We start from the raw sequence: 25,162 nt of genomic DNA on the forward strand, positions 1-25,162 counted from the left end.
CAACTAATAATGAAAACTGTTTCCAATTTGAACTATGATTGCTTGTTGTAAGCTTCCCTTAAGCTCAGCACAGTAGGGCTTCAGAGGAAACAAACACACACAGGGATACCACATTTTAGTACATTCAGTTTCCCAAATGACCACTATTGGAAATCTGGTACCAGCACACCTTGATTCAACTCTCTTGTTTACTGGACAGACACAGCTTAAGGAGCAGTATCCAAACAGACGTGTTTTCTACAGTTCATCCTTTGCTTGCCCCAGGACAAAGTTGTGCAGTGTTTCAAGATCTCTGGCTCCAGTGTGCTCAGTGACTTTTTCCCCACCACGGAAAAGCATCAGTGTTGGGTAGCCACGAACCTTCATAAGGAGAGAAAAGAATGTAGGTGAGAAAGCAACTGCAATCCTGTATGTCCTGACTCAAAAGTAAAAGGCCACTTTATAGTGGGCATGGCACTGCTTAGAATCTCTTATTTTTTTGTGTGGTGTCTACACATCATCCTTGCCAACCTGTACTTCCTCTTTAGAAAAGCTGAGAATTTAAAACAATCTGTTATATATATTACGTCACTGCTGGATGGAAGGGAGTTTCAACAGGTGGCCCCATGTTCATAACATGAGCAAATTAACACAAGACCTGTAATAAGACAGAGTGAGTAGTTGGGGTTGCTTAATCACCTGAGTGGAAGGTACGCTTATGCCAATTGTTCTGTAAATTACGATAATCTCTCTCTTCAAACATTCTCCACCTTTAGCTTAAAACGCCTCAAGAACTGCTCGTATTGCTGAGGAGTATTAAATTGGGCTTTATTCTCTTCCTTCTGTTTTCAAGCTTCACACTATATATATACATTTAAACCACTACAAACCTTTAACAGCTTCCCCCAAAGAATTCTGGGAAGGTGCTGAGAGTTGTTAGGAGACCCCTATTCCCCTGTGTGGCGTAACACCATCCCTATTCACAGAGAACTCTGGGAATTGTAGCTCTGTGAGGGGAATAGGGATCTCCTAACAGCTCTCAGCCCCTTAAATAAAGTGCAGCTCCCAGAATTCTTTGGGGGAAGCCGTTAAGGTTATCATACTGGTTTACACTGGCACCAATGCCTGGGGGCCCAGGCACCCACAAAAAAATTATGGGTACTTGGCACCCAGCCTCACGGGGCCTGTGGAAGTTGCGTCTTAAGGCCCGGGGGGGGGGGAGGTGGAGGGGCCTCCCAGGCCCAGACGCTGCTGGGCATCCATAATCTGGGTCCCAATTCAGTGCCAGTGCTGGTTTAAATGTGTAGTGTGCATACGGCCCAAGAGTCTCCTCCCTCCTCCAGCAGGAGGAAGCTCCTGGTGCATGGAGCTGTCAGAGATTTGTGAAAAGAAAAAAGCAGCAAGAGGCCGCAGGTATCTCCATACAGCAGGAAGGCTCCCCCTTCCTTGTTGCTTCCCACTTCCCTTCCCACAAACCTCTCATCAGGACTGATTTGATTCCCTCCTCCTCAACTCTCAGCAACACAACTGGATTGCAAGGTGCTTTAAGTTGAAGTTAAACAACAGCTGGAGATAGCCAGGAGAGGGGAAATACCTTTAACATACAGAGAACGCATTCAACTCCCCCAGCCCTGCCGGAAAAGTGGTCCCCATCAGTATGTAGTTTAATTAGGAAAAGGTTTCTGGTCAAGCACGGTCAGAATGAAATGTATTCAAGGAGCTTGGTCATGATCAAGGCTACACTGAGAACTCTGTATGTGCAGTGGAGCTTTGGAGATCACCTCCTCCATTTTCAAAGCGTCCCCACAGCCACACCCTAAATTCAGTACAGTAGTACCTCCGGTTATGTAACCCTCTGGTTACGTAAACTTCGGGATGCGAAAGTGGCAAACCCGGGTTTTGCTTCAGGCGCAGCAGCAGTCCTCAGGTTGCGAAAACCTTGGGATCCGACCGTACCTCCGGAACGGACCCTGTCTGCAACCGGAGGTACCACTGTAGTTTCAGAACCACATCTGACCACACATAGTCAGTGCGGTTAAGCAGGTACAACAAGCACATTATGTAGAAACTCCTCAGCTTTAGCTCATGTCTTTTTACACAAGCCATAGTGAAAATATTCTGTACACATTCTTCCCTGTAGCAGACACTAATCACCGTATTTTTCGCTCTATAAGACGCACCAGACCACAAGACGCACCTAGTTTTTGGAGGAGGAAAACAAGGGGGGGAAAACCTGAATCTCAGAAGCCAGAACAGCAAGAGGGATCGCTGTGCAGTGAAAGCAGCAATCCCTCTTGCTGTTATGGCTTCTGGGATAGCTGCGCAGCCTGCATTCGCTCCATAAGACGCACACACATTCCCCCTTACTTTTTAGGAGGGAAAAAGTGAGTCTTATAGAGGAAAAGATACGGTACTTTGGAAAGTTAACTGTAAACCAAGCAGCCACACACTTGCAATTTCAACAATTAAGCAGAAACACAGTATAAAGTCATCTAGCTTCCATACTTACGGAAAATCTATTGCAGACATTGCGTTCCATGGTGCAGTCGACTTCTGCTATCTTGACATCTACTGGTCCTGGAAAGTTCTTTTTTGAGAGATTCTCCCAAGTGGGAGCCAGGTTTTTACAATGACCGCACCTGGGGGGAGGGATTAGCATGAAAGCATATATCATTTTTTAAATAAATAAAAAATCTCCATGTAGCTTTCAATATATAACAGAGATTTGTTTCTTTTAAGTAACATTTTTAAAGTACGAAACAATACTTTTCAAGCCAGAATCTCAAATAAAAAGCACAAATTAAGAAAAATCATGAGACATTAGATCATTTTCAATAGCCATACAACACCAAAAAACATTGAGTTGTATCTACTTCAACCATTCTTAGGCAGCACTAGTTCATCCAAAAATTACAAATAACACTTTGTCCCACATTTGATGAGGCAAGGCTCGGCAAAAGGTCAGGAAGAGTCCCTGCCCTCCTCATTCCTTAGGAGGGTGCAGGTCTCCTTGAAGAGAAGCACGAGACTCTACTGCTTTCCAAGTGCTTTGTGAAAGGGACAGAGACAGCAATAAACTTAATTTTGGCTACCAATTTAAGGGGGGGGGAAACCCCACTGATAATTCATCTTTTTCTGTTGTGGTGTAAATGTGCCCTCCTCTAACAACCTAGGTTTCCTTAAAGTTGGAGAGATGATGTCTCATAATCATCAAATTAGGAAATAACATACTATTTGAGCAAACAATTCTGAAGCCACAGCCCTAAACCCACCTATTGCTAAGTAGGTTCTAGGTGAAATCAGTGAAGCAAAATGTCCTCACGCCACAGCCCTCCAGCTTACCTAAAACTCAGAAAGCAATAAAGCAAGGTTTCCACCTCTGACGTGTTGTTTATACAACAGTGAGGCTAAAATTTAAAATATGCTACTACCCATCACTTCTCCCGCTAGCTCAAAAAAGGTGGTGCTATTTTTTAGAGGAAGAGTAGGAGTGGCTTTGCTATTCTAGAAGTAGGTCTATTTCAAAATCATAACTCTAGCACAGCTAGTGCCCCAACCCTTTAAGTTACCTCACCAGAAAAACCTAATATTCATTCCTCTGTTGCTGGTCCGTTCTTGTTGTTACAGATTCATAAATTTAAAAACTGCCTCCATAAACCAAAGAGGGTCCAAATATTGTGAGGTTATATGAGGACGTTGCTGGTTTGCTAATTTCCTCCCTGCATCCCATAACTTACCTGGCAAGCAACAGAATTATCTTAAGATGCAGCAGAGTAACCAGGCAAGTACTGGGATGGTTAATGTTTTCTGCCAATCCAAATCCCCATCTAATGTTCCAGTCGCATTTGCATAGGGGCAGATGCAGGATTCTGTTTTGCAACAGACCTGCTTCCTGTGGAACGCCCAGTCTGTGTTATGCAACAACATGGCATGCAATCCAGTCACAAGCGAAGCACTTTGATGCTCCACTGATGCTCCACTGCAAAGAGTCTAAACACTTACTAAATTGTGGCCACAGCATGTCCACAGTAAGCTGCACTGGAATAAACCTGCAAACCAACTTGGTGCATGAATATACTATCCCTGTTATTATAAAGTAGATGTTAGCAAACTGGCAGCCATCAAGCCTATGCACGTAAATCAATTTTTGATCTATCACTGCTGTGACATTAAGTTCTGCACTACTTTCCCAGTCAGTAGCTGATTCAAGGCACTGCTTATAAAAATATTACAAACCTGCTCCCTGCCTTAGGAAACAAAAGGAATCATTTTTAAGGTCTCTTACTATATACAGGGTGTGTATTAAGAGGGCTACTGACCATATGTACTGAAAACTATTAAGATGAGATGGGCTTTTTACTTGTCGTTCAGTTTAATGTTAATATTTACTTAAAACAAAGTAAAGGGCAAAAGGAGACCTCAGAGAACTAGCGGTTGCTTAGCCAAACATAAAACAGCTGACATGCAAGAGAAAAAGGTCAATTTGTATACAATGAACTATAATTGTGTACACAATTTAGCTGGCCAGGAATAGGCTACTGGCTATTTGTGTAGTAAACATTAGCCTGAGCTGAAGCTTTTCATGGAAACAACTTGTTGCCAAATGAGAGTGGATTTGGTCAGGTGGCATTTAGAATATCTTTAACGCAGCCCTCACTTTTGGATATTTAGCATCCTTGTGGCATGGCTCTTTTTAGAATGAAGTCAGGAGAGAATGGAAGCTATATTTGGAATGCAGCTCTGCTCTAAGATTTGCAGAAGAGCTCAGTGAATTCTAGAGTTATCTCCTCTCTTTCACGTGTATCCTTCTCACCTGTAAATAATTAAGACCAGACCAGTTTCCCCTAATGCCATTCATCTAAGTGCCACCTGCTAAGTGGCAGGCTTGGTGGGTGAATTGCATAGGGACAACCTATGTGTCATATTGCTAACAACTTTCCCAGACTCCAGGTTTCCCTACTATCAGCCAATAGCATAGGATAAGAAGACGGGAAGACTCCAGGAGCCAGCAAAGACACCACAGAACAGTATGGTGGAGCTAGCACTGCATGAGATCAAGAACCGAACCACTTCCATAGTTAAATAAATTTTCACATCCATGCTTGGCCATCAAGTCACTAGGTGGTCTTCAGCCAGTCTCTGGGCCAATCCACACACCATATTTATCACGCAATGACTACAGCAAGCACACATCTGTCAGTAAGTCACCACCGATCTAACATAACTTTTGCCTGGCAATTTTGTTTGCTGTGATGTGAGTGGAGAAGTGGGGTATAACTCTAACAACTGAACTTTAGTCCATCAGACAGAACGGGTTGGTTCTTGACTGTGTCATTCTTAGACTGGGTGAAATCAATTGAGGAGCCAACTCAATGTTTTTCAATATAAACAAGTCATACTTTCATAAACTGACTTACACGTATGTGAACCAGACCCAAACCTCATTGTACCGATTGTGTACCTATGGCAAATAAATCAGATCTGATACCCCTCCCCTCAAATAAAACATGCTTAAACCTGGAGTTCTATGTAGCATGAACAGCAGAACTCTTTTAGGCAAGATTGTATGTTGTAAAGCAAGACGTACAAAATGTCATACATGCAAAATCTTGAGACTGTTATGGCCTGAAATCAATACATCCAACGCAAAGGCCTGGGAACAAGTACATTAAGAGGACAATCTCAGCAGGATTTGGGCACGTGTAAAATGTATTTTTAAAGATTTGAGAATCAAAGTAGAAAAGTAGAAGGGGAAGAGGGGCAAGGAAAGTAGAACTTTCCTCTCCACCACAGCATAGCACAGTAGTGTCTATGGGAGTATATTGTATTTAATTATGGGTTATCAGAATTTTTAGGGGCTTAACCAGGCTGGGATAGCAGAGATAGCAGACTTGTTGGATTCTGAATGTCTGATGTAGATTTTTTCAATTTCGTTGTTCTATATGGGACAATGACAATAAAGATTATCGTATCGTAGAGAGGAAAGGGAGGAAAACATCTTCTTCTCTTGCAATCACTACAGTGCTGAGACAGCCATTTCTCTGACCACAGCAACACTGAGCTAGCAGGAGAGGACTATCTCTGCCCTATCCAGTGGAAACAGTGCTTTCTCTGCATTTCAGAGAGCCATCTCTGAAGAGCAGAGAGAGTGTATTCCTGTGCAACTGCAAGAGGGGAGGATCTTCGCAGCACGGCAGTGCGATAAAGAAGATATCCTCTTGCGCACCACCATTGTTAGGAGCAAAGTCCTTTCTCTTTCCTGACCGGTAAGACCTCCCAGCAGTTGCAGAATGAAAGAAAGAGAAGAATCCCCTTCTGCAGCAGGTAAAGGTGCTGCCATTGGCTAATCTGACAGGGGTAGGCGGACCTCTTCATGCAGTTTGCTAGGCCTGATTTAGCATGTAGACTCTAAACAGCCAGCAAATTAACGGTCTGCCAGGGGTACCTCCAGCTCATCTCTAACAAGACAAGGAGGCAAAGAATAGCTCCCAGATGGAAACTAGTTTTCACTTCTGGATAAATGCTACCAACAGGTAAATAAGACCACAATTATCCGACTCTAAAGGTGGAAATAAGTAAGTGAGGAGAACAACAGCAGCAACAACAGCACAGAAACAAAAATTTCAAATACCTGCAATCCCAAATGTTTTCTCTGTTGAAAACATTTATCTATTCACTTCATTTGTTGATCTAGTAATCAATAAAATCCTCATGCAGAAAACTTACCACGGAGCGTAGAACTTAATGAAGGTGATCCCCTGAGACACTTCTTTATCAAAGTCTTTTTCAGAGAGGGAAAGGACTTTGCCCTGTCAAAGGAAAGGGAGGTGAAAGTCAAGCGGCTTCAAACATACTTGGAAGTGATACAAGTCTCTCGCCACTGCTATGATGTTGTATTAAGAAAAAGGGGTGCATAGAGGAAGCCATGCCACACATCATATGACAAATGCCACAGTGTGGAGATTTCCCAGCCTCCACCCAATACATGAGGCTTTTCAATACACCCTGAGCTGGCTTCCCCCTCCACAAAGCACCCTTGCTGGGCCAGGCCAGTTGTTTTCCCTGCAGTTCATCTACCATCAGGTGAGAGCCATTAGAAGGGGGAAAAGGGTGGCACTCGGAGACACATATGCAGCTACAGTCACTGAGGAGCTCATTAAAAGCAATCTGCACAAGCACTCCTTGAAAATCCCTCATATGAGTACTGCAGCCTAAATGGACATCACTATCATTTTAATTTTCTGGATTCAAATTTCTTGTTCTGCACCTCCTGTTTTATTGTAGTCCCATCGTCCCCCTCCATTTGCTCCCTGCCTTCTTGCTGTGCCAACCCAAAACAGGGCAGAATCTGATCATGACTACCTCTGTCCTGGCAACAAGCTGTGATGTCACAAGGATGGTGACTTAAGTGAGAAAGAGGCTACAGGAAATGTAACATATACCATCCAATAGGAAGGGAACCCCTTTCTATTCAGCTACATATATTATCTATCCATATATTATCTTTAAACACAAAAGGATGAGAGGCCAGAAACCATTTTATTCAGAAACGAACCTGATATACACAGTATAGCGACATATGTACGTATGTTTGTGCACGTCTACATGAATGCACAGCTCCCTGGCAGCAGTCAACGCACACTTTTTAAAAAGCAACAACAGCTTTATTGCAAATTCTGATCAAGTGTTATAACCAGAACCCTAGGGGAGGCATGACAGCAAAATCGCAAGAATAATTTTTAGAGTTCGGGGAAAACATTTAAGAGGTATTATTTAGGACATGGGTAGGCAACCTAAGGGCTGGGGGCCGGATGTGGCCCGATTGCCTTCTCAATCCAGCCTGCAGACGGTCCGGGAATCATTGTGTTTTTACATGAGTTGAATGTGCCCTTTTATTTAAAAGGCATCTCTGGGTTATTTGTGGGGCATATGAATTTGTTCATTTATTATTATTTTCAAAATATAGTCCAGCCCCCCCACAAGATCTGAGAGACAGTGGACTGACGCCCTGCTGAAAAAGTTTGCTGACCCCTGATTTAGGACTTACCTCTTCTTCTGGAGTTGCTTCTCTAGGTGGTGACGGTGCTTCTGTAGGTTTAGCATCTCCTGAGGCTTCTTTGGCGTCTTTTAGCTGGGATTCTACATATTCTTTCAAAGAGTCCAAATCTCTCTTTCCTTTATATTGGTCAACCTACAAAACAACAATGACAACATGTGAATCATTTAGTTTAGCAAACCTTTCTTGAATCCCCATTTGAAGATGTTCACGTTTAAGCACTCATTGCTACATATCTATATCACCCTACCAATTCATTAGCTTGGTTTATTGAATTCCACAGCTTAAGTTTTTTGCTTTTTGCCAAGAAAGAGATCCTTGCAAATCTTAATGCATCTTGAGTAACAGAGTGAGAGTTTCAGTAAGTTAAGAGTTCCTTTTAAAAAGAATATAAAACTTTCCATCTTCCCTATTTTTTCCAAAGGTTTCCACCTACCCGTCCACAAAAAACAAAACAAAACAAAACCACCCTGTGAGGAAAAAGCAGCTTCAAAATTTCTGGAAATTTCACACCTGTCTAGAACCCTGAGTTAGCAGGGTTATAAAAGGTGTGAGGAGCTTCCATGAGTATAAAGGTAAAGGTAAAGGTACCCCTGCCCGTACGGGCCAGTCTTGACAGACTCTGGGGTTGTGCGCCCATCTCACTCAAGAGGCCGGGGGCCAGCGCTGTCCGGAGACACTTCCGGGTCACGTGGCCAGCGTGACATCGCTGCTCTGGCGAGCCAGAGCCGCACACGGAAACGCCGTTTACCTTCCCGCTAGTAAGCGGTCCCTATTTATCTACTTGCACCCGAGGGTGCTTTCGAACTGCTAGGTTGGCAGGCGCTGGGACCGAACAACGGGAGCGCACCCCGCCGCGGGGATTCGAACCGCCGACCTTTCGATCGGCAAGCCCTAGGCGCTGAGGCTTTTACCCACAGCGCCACCCGCGTCCATGAGTATAGGAGGCCCTAAACAAGAGGGAACTTGAAAGGAGCTGTGCAACTACCGGGGGAGCGCTAAAGGCACAATCCATGCAATAATAATAATAATAATAATAATAATAATAATAATAATATTCTTTATACCCTGCCCATCTGGTTGGGTTTCTCCAGTCACTCTGGGCGGCTCCCAACAAAATATTAAAAACACGATAAAACATCAAACATTAAAAACTTCCCTAAACAGGGCTGTCTTCAGATGTCTTCTAAAAGTCAGATAGTTGCTTATTTCCTTGACATCTGCAGGAGGGCGTTCCACAGGGCAGGCGCCACTACCAAGAAGGCCCTTTGCCTTCAGCTCCTTTTAAAACTTGTGTCACCCCTTCAAGCGAACAATAACTGAACAGGAAGGGCCAGGAATTAAGGCAAGTGCTCTGAAACCAAAGCACACATTCCGGGAACAAGGTAATTATTATTTCCCCTGATACTCATGCATGCCCTCCATCACCCCACCCCACCCGACCCCGGTGAGGAGGAAGATCCACAAGGACTCAATGCTCCACTGACTGGAGCATATTCTCCTTTTCAGCCTTGTCCAAAGGCAACATACATGATGGTTTACACCTCTGTGAAAACGGGAGCTCAGTAGTGGAAGCTGGAGGTATTTTATATGTGTGTGTCTGCATTATATTTGTGTGTGTGTGTATAAAACGACATGTTTGTTCTACTCGGCATTTCACAGCTCCTATGACCTGTGGCTACATAAAGATTCAGTTTCACAAACTACACCATCGGGCTTTCACAGTCCATTCCAGGGCAGGCCTGAAAGTGACGTAACCGATCCCATCACATAAACCTAGGAAACTGAATAAAGGGGGCAAGCTTCGTAATAACCTCACCTTCTCTCCTCCTCTGAACCAAAGGAGGGTTGGGTAACCGCGCACTTGGTTTTCCGAGCAGACTTCATTATGTTGTGTGCAATCCACCTGAAACACCACACAAGTATCAAGTAAAAAGGCCATTGTGAATTTCACAAAGTAAAGGTATAAGCTGTCAGCAGGTGCGCTGAAATATTTAACTCTCGCTGCTGTGCAAAAAAAGAGACACAACTGCTGAAGGGTGTCGCCATGATTACTTATATAAAGCAGCTAAACATACTGGGCATGGCACATGATTGAAAACAGCACATTTCCCTGCCCTTGGGGTTGCATCTAAAAAACCATGGAACAAAAGAAGAAAGGACCTGGGACGAAGAGATGAAAACATGCTATAAACTAAAGGAGTGATAATAAAACCTGAAAAATATAATCAAAGGAAATAAATTTGGGGGAGGGGAATGTAAGAAAACATATGAGGTCATATATGTAACAGGGAAGGAGTTCCATGCCTTAGGAGCTGTAAGAGAGACAAAGTGCATAGCTAGAACGGACAGCTTAATAGGTTCAATGAATTGAAGGACCCAGGAGGACAACAGAGAGAAAGCAGGAGTAGAAATGTGAAGAGACGCAAAATAAGACTCATGGGGCCAACAGACGACGCCAGTGAAGATAAAAACACAGAAGAGAAATATACAGAGGTGTAACATGATTGAAACACAACCAAACAAAAAGTTAAATGAGCCGAAGAGCTGGGAATGGAGAGAAGAGTTTTAAGTGGGGAGATTGGTGAGGGAAGCATTACAATAACCCTTGCAACGTAAAAGGGAGAGTACAAGGGCTTAGGTAGAACCAATTGATCAGAAGGGGTGTGTGTGTGTGTGTGGTGCTTTTTTTAAAAAGTATTATAAAAGAGAGAAGCGACAGACCTCAGCTAGAGCAGTAATGTGAGCCAAGCAAGAGAAAGAAGGATCAAAGACAATGCCCAGCCTCTTAACTTGCTGAGAAGACTGAAGAGTGAAGTTGCTGACTGAAAGAGAAAGAGAAGGGGAAAGGTGATTTAAGGGGAAACATGACAAATTCCATCCTTTGTATACAGTGTTTGCGATAATGATCCAACATCCCAGCAGAAGACAGTTGGAAGCATTAGACAGACTGGTGTTAGGAGGCAGTATTGGCTCTGAAAAGCAGGTGCTGGAAGCAGAAAACAGGGGAGGGTCCTTGCCTTCATGGCCAGCTTTAGGTTTCCTGAAGGCACTTGGCTGGTCTCCCTTGGAAACAGGGCTGCTGGGCTAATGAACACTCAGGCTGCCCCAGCAAGGCTCTTGAGATGTTTTTTTTGTAAGGGGGAAGAGAGAGAAAGGAACACAGCGAGAAAGAAAGGAAGAGAAAGGCAGAGTTGGACGGCACCGTGTAAGAATTTCAAGAGCAAGAGTCAATGCCAAGGATAGGATCTAAGGACTGAGCTCAGCAGACACCAGTTCAGAGAGGAAACTGAGAAAGAAGAGTGCCATTAAAGGAAGCTTTAAAGGGACAGGTCACGATGGGAGGGAAGCCAAGAAAGGAGAGTTATCAACAAACCCCCAAATAACGCCGAGGACTAAGGAGCAGAGAGGGATCAACTGTATCAAAACATGAGGCAAGATCAATGAGAGCAAGGGGATTTTATATAGGGCCGTCTCAATAGAATGCAGATGTTGAATACCAGCCTGGAAAAGGAACTGTTGTAAAAAGAAAACCTGGGTGCTGTTGTTCAAGTACTTTGGATAACAAAAGAAAGATAGAAATGGAAAGGAGGTGAGGGGTTTTATATTTAAAATAAAAATGGGGAACCACGGGGCAGGGTTTACCTAACAAGTCCTATCAGTGGAAGCCCTGAGCAAGGAAGCAACAGGGCACTTGTGCAACTGGGCTCCCCCCTCCTGCCCTGCCCTCAAATAGGCTCTGGGGGCATTGGAAGAAGAAGACATAGCAAGTTTAAAGCACAACAGGGAATGGTGAGAAGAAAGGTAAAGGCTGAAAATAGAACAAGATTTATACGATACTCTGGTTTCTCTTCAGATCGTATAAATAGAATTGGAGAGGAAAGAACAGATGGAGTATTTGCTGTGGAAAAAAAGGAAGGAAATAAGGAAGAGGGGGAACTGGGTCAAAAGGACTGAAGGAAGAAGAAAAGCAACAGCAGGAAATGAAAGCAGAGAAGATGGGTAAAAAATAGTGATGATAATAATGATGATGAAGAATACAGCCAGAACTAGAGAGTAATGAAGAATGAAGAGCACAAATCAATAAGCTGTTGGACAAAATTATTACAGGAAACTGATGACGGGACAGCAGAGGAGAAGGATAATGATGAGCATGAAGTAGCAAACCCGATGCTAATCAAGTCAAATTTGGCCCAGGGGCATCCAGGAGCTCTGACCCAGAAGCAAAAGGAGCATGAGAAGGAAGAGAAGAAAGGCTAAGGTGCATGGGGTAAACCAGGCATAGGCAAACTCCAACCCTCCAGAGGTTTGGGGCTACAATTCCCATCATCCCTGTCTAAAAGGACCAGTGGTCAGGGATGATGAGAATTGTAGTCCCAAACATCTGGAGGGCTGGAGTTTGCCTATGCCTGGGATAAACGTTGCAGCAAGAGCAGCTCCTGTTCACTGCTCCATTCAGTCAGCCAGGCCCTCTTCCACTCTGTTCCCTCGTCTCACTCAGTTTTCTCCCATCAGTCGGCATTTGTTGCCTACTAAGCAACAAATGTAAGCTGTTAGTCCCCTTTTAGGGTTTCCCTAAACCTGCAGCTATTGCAGGGTGATTTATGTATGTATTGAAACCCCTTGTTTGCCTGCCTTTCCGCATCAAAAGCTGTGCATGGGTGGCGTTGCTTTGGCGGCATAAGCAATGGCATTCATAGCCATTCGTAGGGAATGATTAGACAAGGTCTAAGATGCAAACAGCAGAATGGATGGGAGATGCGAGAAGTGAGAGTGGCAGAAGGAGGGAATCTTGAAGACAGAGAAAATGCTGAGCAAATTTATCAGAATGAGGGTTAATTTGTAAAGTGAAACCAACAGGAATAAGAATTGGAAGGGAAGAAAGGAGAAAAGTAAGCCAGTACTGTACTCAAAAGTCAGATGTGGATGAACAGGATGGTGATAAATCACAGCAGCCCACAAATTAAAAGGAGCAGTGAAAAGAACACACACAATTAAACTATGGAACTCACTGCCACAGGAGGCAGTGGTGGCCACCAACCTTAGATGGCTTTAAAAGAGGATTAGGCAAATTCAGGGAGGACATCAAAGACTACTAATGATGGCAATGCTCTGCCTCTGTTGCTGGAAACCACGGGAGGGGAGAGTGCTCTTGGGCTCAAATTCTGCTTGTGGGTTTATCACGGGCATCTGGTTGACAATGATAAGAACAGGATTCTGGACTAAATGGGCCATTGGCCTGATCCAGCAAGCTCTTCTTATGTTGGAAACAAGAGGAAGAATTAGAAGAGGGGAAATCAAGAATCTGGAGCAAGCAAGAAGCTGAGAACAGATGACTTGCCACTACAACCTTCAAGGTGGGAGGAGTGAGAAATGCTAGTGAATGACTTAAGGAAGAACATCCAAGGCAGCAGTCAACTGGTGAGACTGGAAGAGCAAGAAGAGAGAGAGAAAATTCAGAGGAAGAAACCAAGCAGTGTGGCTTATTCGATAACTGCAGGAAAGTAAATGAGAATGAGAACCAAGGCGAACCAACAACAACATGACAAAGAACTAAATTAGGATGACGAGGGCAATATGCAGTAGGGCCAGCACTGAGAGCAACACTACCAGCTAACCAGCGTGAAATAAGGGGTGGGGAAATGGAGACGTCAGAGAACAGCAGTCCAAACACCCTTGAAAAGCAAAATTGGAAACACTTCGCACAATGGCCTGGATCCAGACGAACAGCACAATCCTACCCAGGACTTTACCCAGAAGTAAGTCCAATGGAACTCCATGGGGCCTATTCCCAGGTAAACGGGGTTAGGATTACATCCAAAATCCATTACACTTTGTAGCTTCATTGAAATCAATGAGGACATGTTGTTTCGGCAAGTTTAGATCCAATTGATTTCAGTGGGTTTAAAGTGTAACAGGCTTGGTGTTACTCAATATTTTTGAAGGCAGGCAGAACACTTGTCTGTGTTGGTTTCAACAAGCATTTATTTGCCCCCTTCCAAACCTGCTCTCAGTTAGGAAAAACAAAATGAAAATATTGATTCTTTTTTATTAAAAAAACACAAAATAAGTATCAGACTTTCCTTCCAATGTCATGTGTAGTTTGTCTCCCAACAGACCCCGAATACTTTATTTCGTCTAAACTATTAACCATGCACCCAGTTGAACATTTCAGGCTGGGAGAGCAATCTTTTCCACCAGAAAGCTAACAATATGACTACACTCCTGTTTTTATAGTTAGCTGAAGTTGTTCCAACACCCACACACATCTGCCTGAAGATGGAAAGAAGGGCTCCATCATCATAAAAGTAAGCTGTAGGGACCCTGCCTTTTCCTTCTTTAAAATAACAAGGCCCTGGTATGGCTATATTCCTATTAACCACTCATTCACTTGCCCACAAAGAGTAAGAATCCCTCCCGTGTAAGCAGTCTGCTACTTACTGTTTCTGTAACAGATAATTTGTCTGATTTTGCTGTTAACTGTCCTGATTTTTATGGGTTTTTTTTAAATGTGGAAAGGCCGGGTACAAAGGTTTTACATGAGTAAGCTGCCCTGTGACATACACACAGGTAAGATAAATATTTTGTGGGCAGGTTCCAGCAAAACAAGCAAGGCAACAGAATTTTTTTAAAAAACCGAGATGTTCAAATGGACTGCCAGGGGTATTATACCGCAGAGTAAATGAAGTTAATTGCGGGTTAATGGAGCAAACAGCGTTCTCCCATCATAGATGTTACTGTCCAAGTACATAATGTTCAATTTAAGGCCTTGTAAACGAAGCCTACCTTGCCGATCTTGGCAGTCCCCGAATTTTCAAGGTGCTGGGCCAACTGCTCCCAAGTTGGCGCCAGGGCCTTGCAGTGGCCACACCAGGGGGCAAAGAATTTGATAAAGTGATTGCCTAAAAACAAAACAAAACAAAACAAGGCGTATGTAAATAAACAGGGCTCAGTTCACTCATTTCAGCAGTGATTAAGTGTCTGTCTTTATGCAGACACTTGAAGGTGTACTGCTACTCTTTGCCATGACTGGGTTTCCATTCTCAAGAGGTGGGGATCCTGATCCCAGCATCACACAGCTGCCCTGTGTGAAACAGGGGGCTCGCTCCCACCTGTAGCTCCCAGTCACTTCCTCCATACGTCCCCAAGCATAACCACTTAGAAACCTTGGTAAGATAAGCAAGGTAACCTTGCCTGACCTTCTTCCCCAATCCCCTCTCTACTACACTGTAGTCAAAAACTTCATGCAGCACTTTCCTTTTTTTACACAAGGCTACTAAAGGTAAAAGGTAAAGGACACCTGGAAGGTTAAGTCCAGTCAAAGGTGATTATGGGGTTGTGGTGCTCATCTCACTTTCAGGCTGAGGGAGCTGGCGTTTGCCCACAGACAGCTTTCTGGGTCATGTGGCCAGCATGACTAAACTGCTTCTGGTGCAACGCAACACCGTGACAGAAGCCAGAACACATGGAAACGCCATTCACTTTCCCGCCACAGTGGTACCTATTTATCTACTTGCGCTGCCATGCTTTTGAACTGCTAGGTTGGCAGGAGCTGGGACAGAGCAACGGGAGCTCACTCCGTCGCGGGGATTCGAACCACCAACCTTCTGACCGGCAAGCCCAAGAGGCTCAGTGGTGTAGACCACAGTGCCACCCATGACACAAGGCTACTAAAGCATCTTGATTCCAAAATGTTTCCTCTAAAACGTCATTTCCTCTGAGTCTTGCAAGCCTCGAGGTTATCAGCAGGTGAAAGGTTATCAGATGGCCTTTTGGAGTTCTCAGTGGAGAAAGTTTGTTGGAGGTGCCAGAACAACAAGGATGGGAAAAGGCCTTTCCTTGAACCACTGGTCTCACTGGGTCTGAAGAAGGCTCAGAGCAATCTCCACCTGCCCTGGACGTATGTTGGCAAGCATCAGGTCCTGGGTAGCAACAGGTTAACAGCTGAGTTCTGAGGATTACAGTTCATCTTAGTAAGCTGAAAGTAGGCGCCAACCAGATACCTATGGAAAGCTACCAAGGAGGACCTGGCTGCTCACAGCCTCTTCACTTTCCCCTTCACACAAACCAGTGAACAAGTCAGGAAGTCTTCAGTTGCATCCGAACTGGGAAACTATGGTTTATAGCTTTGGAACAATGCAGGGCATGATGCCAACATCCAACCACCGTTTCAGGCTTGCTCTGAAACCATTAACTAAAACCTTCCTGATTTCATAGAAACACAGAATTGTAGAGTTGGAAAGGACTACGAGGGTCATCTAGTCCAACCCCCCTGCAATGCAGGGATCTTTTTGCCCGTGGGGCTCAAACGCATGGCCCCAAGATTAAGAATATCATGCTCTACCAATTGAGCTGTCCTTCGTTCACTTGCCTACGTGAAATGAGTTGTTGTAGTGGCTACATGCAGAGGGCATGAGGTTGATTTGTAACTTGGCTTCAAAACTTGGGATATGAACATTCAAAACATGGCAAGTGTCATTAGCAATGCTTGAGCTGTGACCCAGGAACTCTCAAGATGAAATCTCATTTCTGCTACACAGATTCATTAGAAAGCCTATTCATTATGGGACACTGTACCACTGTTACATAACTTTATTAAATATAAAGAACATTATTTTTTTTTAAAAAAGGAAGGATTTGTAGCAATAACTATCAAGTTACCTTCTGCAACATGCGTTTTGAAATTAGCTGATGTGAGCTCATATAGACCCTGCTTCGATTCCGGGTCTTTGGGAGACTCTGGTTCAGACTCCTTCTCCTATCATACAAAGGAAAATTACATTAACAACGCTATTGTATCTCAAGACAGACACAGCTGGTTATATAGCTGCATGCATAATGAAACCGCAAGTATAAGTTTGTGGTTATACTCACAACTGCAAACATGACAACACCCGTTCGCATTTTCAGATAAAAGTACACACCTATAAGCTAACGTGCTGTATACACATTCGTAACAAAACTCATGCAATCCATCCAAATGTAACTACTTCTTGCATGGAATTATTTTCCCCCAAACACACACACACAATGTATGTTATGTCCGCAGATCAATAAATTTTATTTTCCTAGAGCAACAAATGAGAGGCAGCCAACTTTCAAGAAAAAAAACAAAGCAATGCTGGCAGCAGCAGCAGCAGCACTGAGGGCATGTTGTGGGGCTGCAGGGTGAGTGAGTGAGTGAGCGAGAGTGTGTTTGTGTGTGTGTGTGTGTAGAGCTCTAAGTTCAACCAGTTTACTTCCTTAGCCCACACCTAACCAGGAGAGCTTGCATTTGGTTCAGTGTAGGAATGAAGGATAAAAAAATAATAATACCTAAATTCAGCTACCATTTCCCTTCAATGTGAACGGCATTGGTTTTTAAAAACATGGACATTATTGATGGTTGTTCATTACTGCCCAGCTCAAATTATTAGAGGAAGAGGTAGGATAACACAAGGCCCCAGACCTTCATCTTGTCCAATTTTAGCCACATCACATCCATTCTTTATTTTCTAACACATTATCTAAGGGGGGAAATGCAAAACGTATGGCCTTCTGGCCTTCTATGGGCTCCCCTTATAATTCAGTAACTGATATGCTGTATTTGCACTCTTTTAAAAACAAACAAAAAACAATTTGAATGGCATTTCATTTTGTGTCTCCTGAAAGAAGGACTCTTTGATCACTTACAGCAGGTTCTTCTTTTAGTGTCGTCAGCATCCAGTTCTCCAGTGACTGAAAGTCTCTAGGTCCCTGGTATTTTGCAGCTTCTTGGCCTGGTCTAAGCAGTTTCAGGCTGCAAATGCAAGACAACAAATGCAAATGTTTTAAAGGTCATGCAATGTTGAAACATTCTGAAAACGACTGTACTTTTCCCGTCATGTCCCAGCTCAGAGAACCTTCCTCAGGGTGGTCTCTTTAATCCTAATTTTTCACAGTTGTGTTGATTTCAGTAGCATGGCATTAGGCTTTCCAAGGTTACAATTTCTCTGCAAAAACTGAAGACAGCTTCAAATCTAACTGTGATGCAGATAGTTTGAATGCCCTTTCACTGCCATGAAAACGTAACAGTACCACCTTCTATACCCAAAACAAACTATAGATTAGCGCCTGTGACGTCACTAGCATATTTGCACCTCCACCCAAACAATTCATGGAGCAGTTCTGCAACTGCTTTAAAATTGCTTGTATTGCTCTTTCTTGGTAATGTCAAGGGCAAAAAAAGGTAAAGGACGCCTGACAGTTAAGTCCAGTTGCGGATGACTCTGGGGTTGCGGTGCTCATCTCGCTTTACAGGCCGAGGGAGCCAGCATTTGTCCACAGACAGTTTTTCCGGGTCATGTGGCCAGCATGACTAAGCTGCTTCTGGCCAATCAGAGCAGCGCACGGAAACACCATTTACCTTCCCGCCGGAGCGGTACCTATTTATCTACTTGCACTTTGTTTGGCATGCTTTCGAACTGCTAGGTTGGCAGGAGCTGGGACTGAGCAATGGGAGCTCACCCTGTCACGGGGATTCGAACTGCTGACCTTCTGATCAGCAAGCCCAAGAGGCTCAGTGGTTTAGACCACAGCACCACCTGCGTTTACTAATATAAACTCTGCTTATACACACACCCACACGCGTATATATTTGAGGACAGCATGCCTGAAACATAAAGCGACAGAGCCAATCGCATGTTTAAACTTGCAAGATATATATTACAAGCCCAACTGCAAGGCTAGATTCTCACACTACAAGTAAAGAGCCCATTATGGCTACTGTTGAATGTTACACCTGTCTTCTTATGAAACATTTTATATCAGCATATTAAGAAATCTAAAGTGAAAAAAAGTTAAGAAACTTCGGCCAGAGGCTCATCACTATCTGCCCATACACGTCGAGTGAGGAGTCCTGGTTACCTGCCGTCTGCCAATAAAGCGTTGGATAATTCACAGCAAGTACGAAATCAAGAACCTCCCGACCTCATGCAAATTCAGCCTGCCCAGGCTGTGGGTATACACGCCCCACAGCAGGGAAGAGCTCATCAAAGAGAGGCTATATCTGCAGAATCATCTAACAGGCTACCCTTGCCAAGAAGCTTCCAGGGTGTCGTCAATTAGGTTCTTCCTGGTTTAGCAAATGAACACAGGCCTTGGAAAAGGAAATGCTCAGTAATTACTATACCAGATGAGGTGTGGTCCTCTCACCCCAACCTACCAGAGCAATTCAACCACCTTCTGCTAGCTATAAGACCTTTGCATCACCTTGGCACATTTGCACAGCTGTTCCTCTTATCCATGCACAGGCAAACATATGGGTGTGCTCACTGCACTTTTCATTAAAACCCAAGAGGAGCAAGGAGGAAACAGAAACAGAATATTGGAAGGTTTTCAGTGCTAGTACTCCTCAGTCTAGATCCACTGAAGTTAATGAGCACGGCTAACGTAGGTTTATTAATTTCAATGGGTCTACTCTGAGCAGAAGCTAGTTGAATGCAGCCCATTGCTTTTATTTCCTTGCGCAAATATGTATGTACATAATCCCATGGTACAGTCCACCAACCATGCTGAAGCTAAGCAGGTCTGGGCAGTGCCTAGGAGAGGCATTTTCTGGCTTCACGGTTTTTCCTGCATCGTGATTTTTGCCATTGCCTGCTCTTGTGGTTCGCTGTCCCCTGAATGAGGCAGGTGAGAGCTGAGCCAGCAGAGTTAACAAGGGCTGCAGGAATCGAGAGACGCACTGGCTGACTTCAGTATTCCCCACATAGTGATTTTTGAATAGCACACAGACACAACACAGAGAGACACATCATGATTCAAGATATATTGCCAGGGTCAAAAATTATGAAACTGATGTCACGATATGGACATCAAACCAGTTTTGGATGATATATTGATATTATCACCTAGCCTAAGTGCCTAGATGGAAGATTTCCCAAGAACCTCATAAATGCTGCCTTGAGTTCCATAAAAGAACAAAGGCAGGATATTAATTTAAGAAAATAAAGCAACAATATTAAGAGGGCTTTTTTAAAACAATGACTGTGATTGCTACATAGGCTGCTGCTAGGTAGAAGGTCTGTTCACGAAACAGGGGAAAAGAGGATTCTGGTCCTTCCCAGAAACAGAATCTAATGTATAATACACAATACAGTACATTCCATGCACTTGGCAAAAAAGACGAGCCTGCTGACATTTAGCATTTCACCACAATGCTACACTCTAAGCACTCAAAAGCAACTGCCCCCCCTCATGCTGGCATGGGCCTAAAGGAGATACGCAGAACAATTAACGGATGCAACGTTAATGCGACTTTAAACGTACGTTGGGTACCCTCTGACACTATACTCAGAACACAGTGGCGTATCCGCAGTGCAGTCCACTTTGACGACATAGACCTGTGGATCTTGCATGCTGTTGTACTTGTCTGCAAGATCATTCCATGTTGGCTGCAGGCGCTGGCAGTGCCCACACCTGGGGTAAAGAAGAAGAAGATTAATGAATTCATTTTCCTTTGTTACAGGGAATACTGAAATCATCTGCATATGGTTTAGAATTTCGGGAAGCTTTTAATGTTTGATGTATTATAGTATTTTAATATTCTTTTGGAAGCCGCCCAGAGTGGCTGGGGAAGCCCAGCCAGATGGGCGGGGTATAAATAATAAATTATTATTATTATTATTATTATTATTATTATTATTATTATTATTATTATTAGAATCTCTATTTTCAACCACACAGAAGCCCGGGAGCTGGGCTTTGGTCCGATTTCAGGTTTCAGTTGAGGTTTTTCAAACCGTGTTCTGGGGAAACACTCAGGTTCCTTGGAAGCTTATAGTTATTTTCAATAATGGCCGGAAAGATTCTCTAAAAGATTTCTCATCTCCTGTTACTGATGGGGCGCCACCAAGGGAGTGTACTTGATGCAATCTTAGTTCACGCGAGTTAACAGTGATGAGAAATGATATATAGCCTAGAACATCCCAGAAACCTCAGCATCTTGCAAGAATTCCATGAGAGAGAGAGACAGCACAAAACTTGATACAATGGAAAGGACTCCCAAAATGTGCAAAGTCTGAAACCACTGTATCTAGCAACTAATGTGCCTCAAACATTTATTATTACTACTATTATTAATAATTACTTTTGACAAACACTCAGCAGTTTTAAGCATTTGTTCTGACATTAGTTAGTTACTTGTGTGTCTAAAGTACTTCTTTGGATCCCAAACATAATAATGCTGCTTTGAATAAGAATGCATTGCAACAGCAAACAGTGTGAATGTTGAAGAAAATCAAATCATCAAGTTGATGTGAAGTTCAATCAAGACCAGGCTTCCTCAACCTCGGCCCTCCAGATGTTTCTGGCCTACAACTCCCATGATCCCTAGCTAGCAGGATCAGTGGTCATGGATGCTAGGAATTGTAGTGTCAAAACATCTGGAGGGCAGAGGTTGAGGAAGCCTGATCAACACCATCACTGGACAAGAAGCATCAGGTATACTCTGTAAAACCTCCCAATGTAGTGTAGGAAAGGCACTTTTCTTTAACCTCACAATATGTGTCACCCTGACCTTGATCCAGGATATCTATAAGTGGTTAGGAGCTCAAGCAGACCAATTCCATCTCCCTCCATTTTCTTCTACTTTTTTAAACCGATACTGTCAACATTCCACAGGTCCTAGAAGTCAAAATTGAGCTGCTTTAGGTCTTCCCAACATTTCTTTTTATTTTACAAAGTAGTATCCATTTTCAAAGACTTCCCCCAAGTGTGCAGAAATCATCCCTTTATTTATAGTCGGCCTGTTTTACTTCCACACTGATTGGTGCAAGACCACAGAGATGTATGGTCCACTCATTCCTTTCCCAGGGTTCCTTTGTCCCCTTCAGAGCAATTTTGCAAAGGCCAAAGCTCACATTATGATTTACCCTCTAGCAAGCCAGCTTGAATGAATTGATTAATTATGGCCACAGACCTAGATGTGTACCCAGAAGCATCTTGGAAAACAAGGGAAGACCATGAACTCAATGACTGGGGTGTGTGTGAGTATGTGTGTCACATAATGACTATTTGCAAATGTTACAACCAGTACGGGATCACTTGCACACATAGGGAAATTCCACCCCCACCCCACCAAGTGTCCCTCTGGCTACCACAAGGCATGTGTGGAGAAAGACAAAGGATAGTGAATCTTTTCATGCCTCAAGTATAACACATAATGCAGGTGTGCAACACCTGTGGCCTTCCAGGTGTTGCTGAACTCAAACTCCTAGCATCCTTGACCACTGGCTATGATAGCTGGGGCTGATAGGACTTGGAAGTCCAACAACTCCCTGGTTTCCCATGTTAAAAGGGACATTTCCCTGTGATGAAGGTGGGGAAACCCAGATTGCACATCTCAAGGCAGAAGAAATGCTCAAGTTCTGCCTTTATAACAATGAACTGTATATGTGAAGACACCCACAGAAGACGCCTATTTGTATTGCAGAAAGAGGAATTGAAAACCTCTGGATTACAGTGGTACCTCAGGTTACATACGCTTCAGGTTACAGACTCCGCTAACCCAGAAATAGTGCTTCAGGTTAAGAACTTTGCTTCAGGATGGGAGCAGAAATTGTGCTCCGGTGGCGCGACGGCAGCAGGAGGCCCTATTAGCTAAAGTGGTGCTTCAGGTTAAGAACAGTTTCAGGTTAAGTATGGACCTCCGGAATGAATTAAGTACTTAACCTGAGGACTCAACATAGTCCTCATTTGGATGAAGGGGGCAGGGGTGGGAACACCAGGAGAAAGCCTGTGCTAATGTTTCATGTTTCCCCCGTTTATCTTTCTAGCTATAAACTCACATTTGAAGTGGGGACACACAGGAGACCAGAGATACTACTGGAGCTAAAGGGGGCAACCTGACTAGGCCATTGCTAGCTACTTGAAATTGCCCCCCACGTAACCCAAGTGGTGACTAAGCTCCTGATCTGCAGCACAATTCCTACTAGGAATTATTTTAAAAATAAAAATTTAAAGTCAGTTCAGTGCTGATTGAAGACTTCTCAATTATTAAGATGGTTGGGTGACGCCAGACGTCTCCTGCTTTGCCTTGCCAGGAGCTCTGTACAGATCAACACTTCCTATATTAACATCTCAGAGCAAGATTATCTGTGCATATAGACTCTGTCTCAGAAGGAGCTCTTTCTATTTACCTTTTTCTTTGCCCTGAGGCACAGACCTAGGAAAGATGTGAATTCTTAATTAGCTGTTTGCATTTACTGCAGAAGCCTCAGCTGCCTTAAGAGAAAATAGATTGGAAACCACTTTTGCATGGGCTTTATTTGAGGCCTATGCAACACTGCTTATGAATTTTCAGTGAGTTAAAAAATGGCATTTTATTAATGATAGAGCTGGTCTGAGACCTACCAGTAAAACAAGTTCTGGCCTGAATTCTAGTAGAGCTAGGCTCAAATTAAAGGAGGGGAGGAAAGGGGAAAAAGGTTAACATGCTATGTCCTGCTGTTTTGTTTAGATTCCGGGGTGTGTGTCTGTGTGTATTTTTTGCTTTGTCTTTGGTCAGTTAGGACCTGTGAATGGCATCCAGCAAAGACAGACTTATCTGCAACAATGGAAATGATTTTTCTATGGGTCCTTTGTATACCTATGAAAATTTGAACAAAAAAAGTATAAAAGGCACAAATTCTTCCCTCCATTAGTTTTCCCTTTACTTTCTATTTAATGTTAGGCCAAGATACATATTTTTCAGTTTCTTTTTTAAGACACTTGAAAAACAGCAAAGCTTTTTAAAAAAAATAATGTAGGCAAAATACTAAAACTTTCTGTAGGCTAGCAATGTGTGAACAAATCTGCAACCCTGAAGTTGCCATTTTTCTATTCACAGAAGTTGTCTCTGCAATCTTCTGCGTGCCTCCACTCCAGAATGTACACTGCTCACATGCATAGCTCATTTGTGTGCGCAGTTACCCGACTTCTGTGCTGGCCATCGCCTGAACACACCTGCACTTAAAATGCACGCACAGATAAGTGATGAGCTACTTTGGGTATTACAGCTACCAATCGATCCGACATAACTTGCCCCCCTGAACTTCTTCATTTAGCAACCTAAGAGCCCTGCTCACCTCCTCCCAACATCCTGTTCTTCTTACCAACCAGATGCCTGTGGGAAGCCCAAAAGCAAGACCTGAGCGCTGATAGCCCTCTCTTGACTTGCCCATCCACCCCAACGACCCACTTTCAGAGGCACACTGCCTCAAGACAGGTACCAACATGGCTAGTATTTATACCCTGCCGGGCCCCACGGGCGAAGGGCAGCTTACGGTAATGCCATTAAACTCTCTCTGGGGACAGAGGGTAAAAGTCACAAGTGGGGGCAGGCTGCAGCAGCTACTTCTGCAGGGAAAGAAAACCTCCTTGCGGGTTTCCTGCACCTGAGGTGGTATAGAGCACCTGCTCTCTCCCCAACCGCACCCAGGAATAGGGCGCAGAGGCTGCACAGCTAGATTAACAGAATCATGAGACTGTAGAGTCGGAAGGGATCCCGGGGGTCATCTAGTCCAACCCGCTGTCGTGCAGGGAGATGCAGCTGTTACTAAAAAGGGGGCTGCTGCTGCTGCTGCTGCTGCGAGATCCCGCCAACTTCTCCACAAATACCCAAGCCTTCGTGGAGACTTTTTAAAAGACCCCTTTGGACGCGTGTGCGCATTTGGGGAGGCAGCGGGTGGAGGATGATGGAGGAGGAGGAGGAGCCTCCGCCGCGCCCCCCCCCCCACAGCCGGCTGGCCCCCCGCCCAACAGCCCCTCCGGCCCGCCACGTCAGCGGGAGGAGCAGACCTGGGCGCGCGCCCACCCCCCTTCCCTTTCCCCAGGCCGCCGCCGCCGCCGCTCACCACGGGGCGAAGAACATGACGAAGTGCGGCGCGCTCTGGGCGCCATGGCGGAGCATCTCGGCGCTGTAGAGGTGCCGCGCGTGGGGGTCCGCCTCGCCGCCCGCCTCCGTCCCCTCGGCCCGAGCGGGGCCCGCGCCTAAGGAGAGGCAGCCGAGCAGCAGCAGGGCCAGGCAGGCCGTGGAGTGGTGGTGGGAGGAGGAGGAGGCGGCCATAGCGGCGGTGCAAACGGAAAGAGAGCGAGGAAGGAAGAAGCCGGCCCGGGCCACGTCTCCCC

General features: G+C 44.4%; 1 protein-coding gene across 1 annotated transcript; it reads right to left on the reverse strand.

Annotated features, from left to right (window-relative positions):
• Positions 1 to 170: 170 nt before the first annotated feature.
• TXNDC5 (thioredoxin domain containing 5) lies at positions 171 to 25,162 on the reverse strand. The gene is made up of 10 exons (XM_082234546.1): positions 24,889 to 25,162; positions 20,324 to 20,473; positions 17,708 to 17,813; positions 16,697 to 16,793; positions 14,822 to 14,937; positions 9,855 to 9,941; positions 8,027 to 8,170; positions 6,706 to 6,788; positions 2,489 to 2,618; positions 171 to 360 (listed from the first exon to the last, which is right to left on the reverse strand). Exons 1-10 carry the CDS (start codon positions 25,098 to 25,100, stop codon positions 238 to 240), a joined length of 1,248 nt encoding a protein of 415 aa, XP_082090672.1. The 5' UTR covers positions 25,101 to 25,162; the 3' UTR covers positions 171 to 237.

The sequence above is a fragment of the Podarcis vaucheri genome, assembly GCF_965113315.1.
Source record: "Podarcis vaucheri genome assembly, chromosome: 8".
NCBI lineage: Eukaryota > Metazoa > Chordata > Lepidosauria > Squamata > Lacertidae > Podarcis > Podarcis vaucheri.

What these genes read in the sequence shown, in the direction of transcription:
- TXNDC5 (XM_082234546.1), bottom strand. Translation starts at nt 25,100, where the DNA reads ATGGCCGCCTCCTCCTCCTCCCACCACCACTCCACGGCCTGCCTGGCC. An exon ending in CAAAACGCATGTTGCAGAAG is followed by an intron (nt 14,938 to 16,696) that starts GTAACTTGATAG and finishes TTTTGTTTTTAG; the next exon opens with GCAATCACTTTATCAAATTC. An exon ending in ATGTCTGCAATAGATTTTCC is followed by an intron (nt 361 to 2,488) that starts GTAAGTATGGAA and finishes CTCCTTATGAAG; the next exon opens with GTTCGTGGCTACCCAACACT.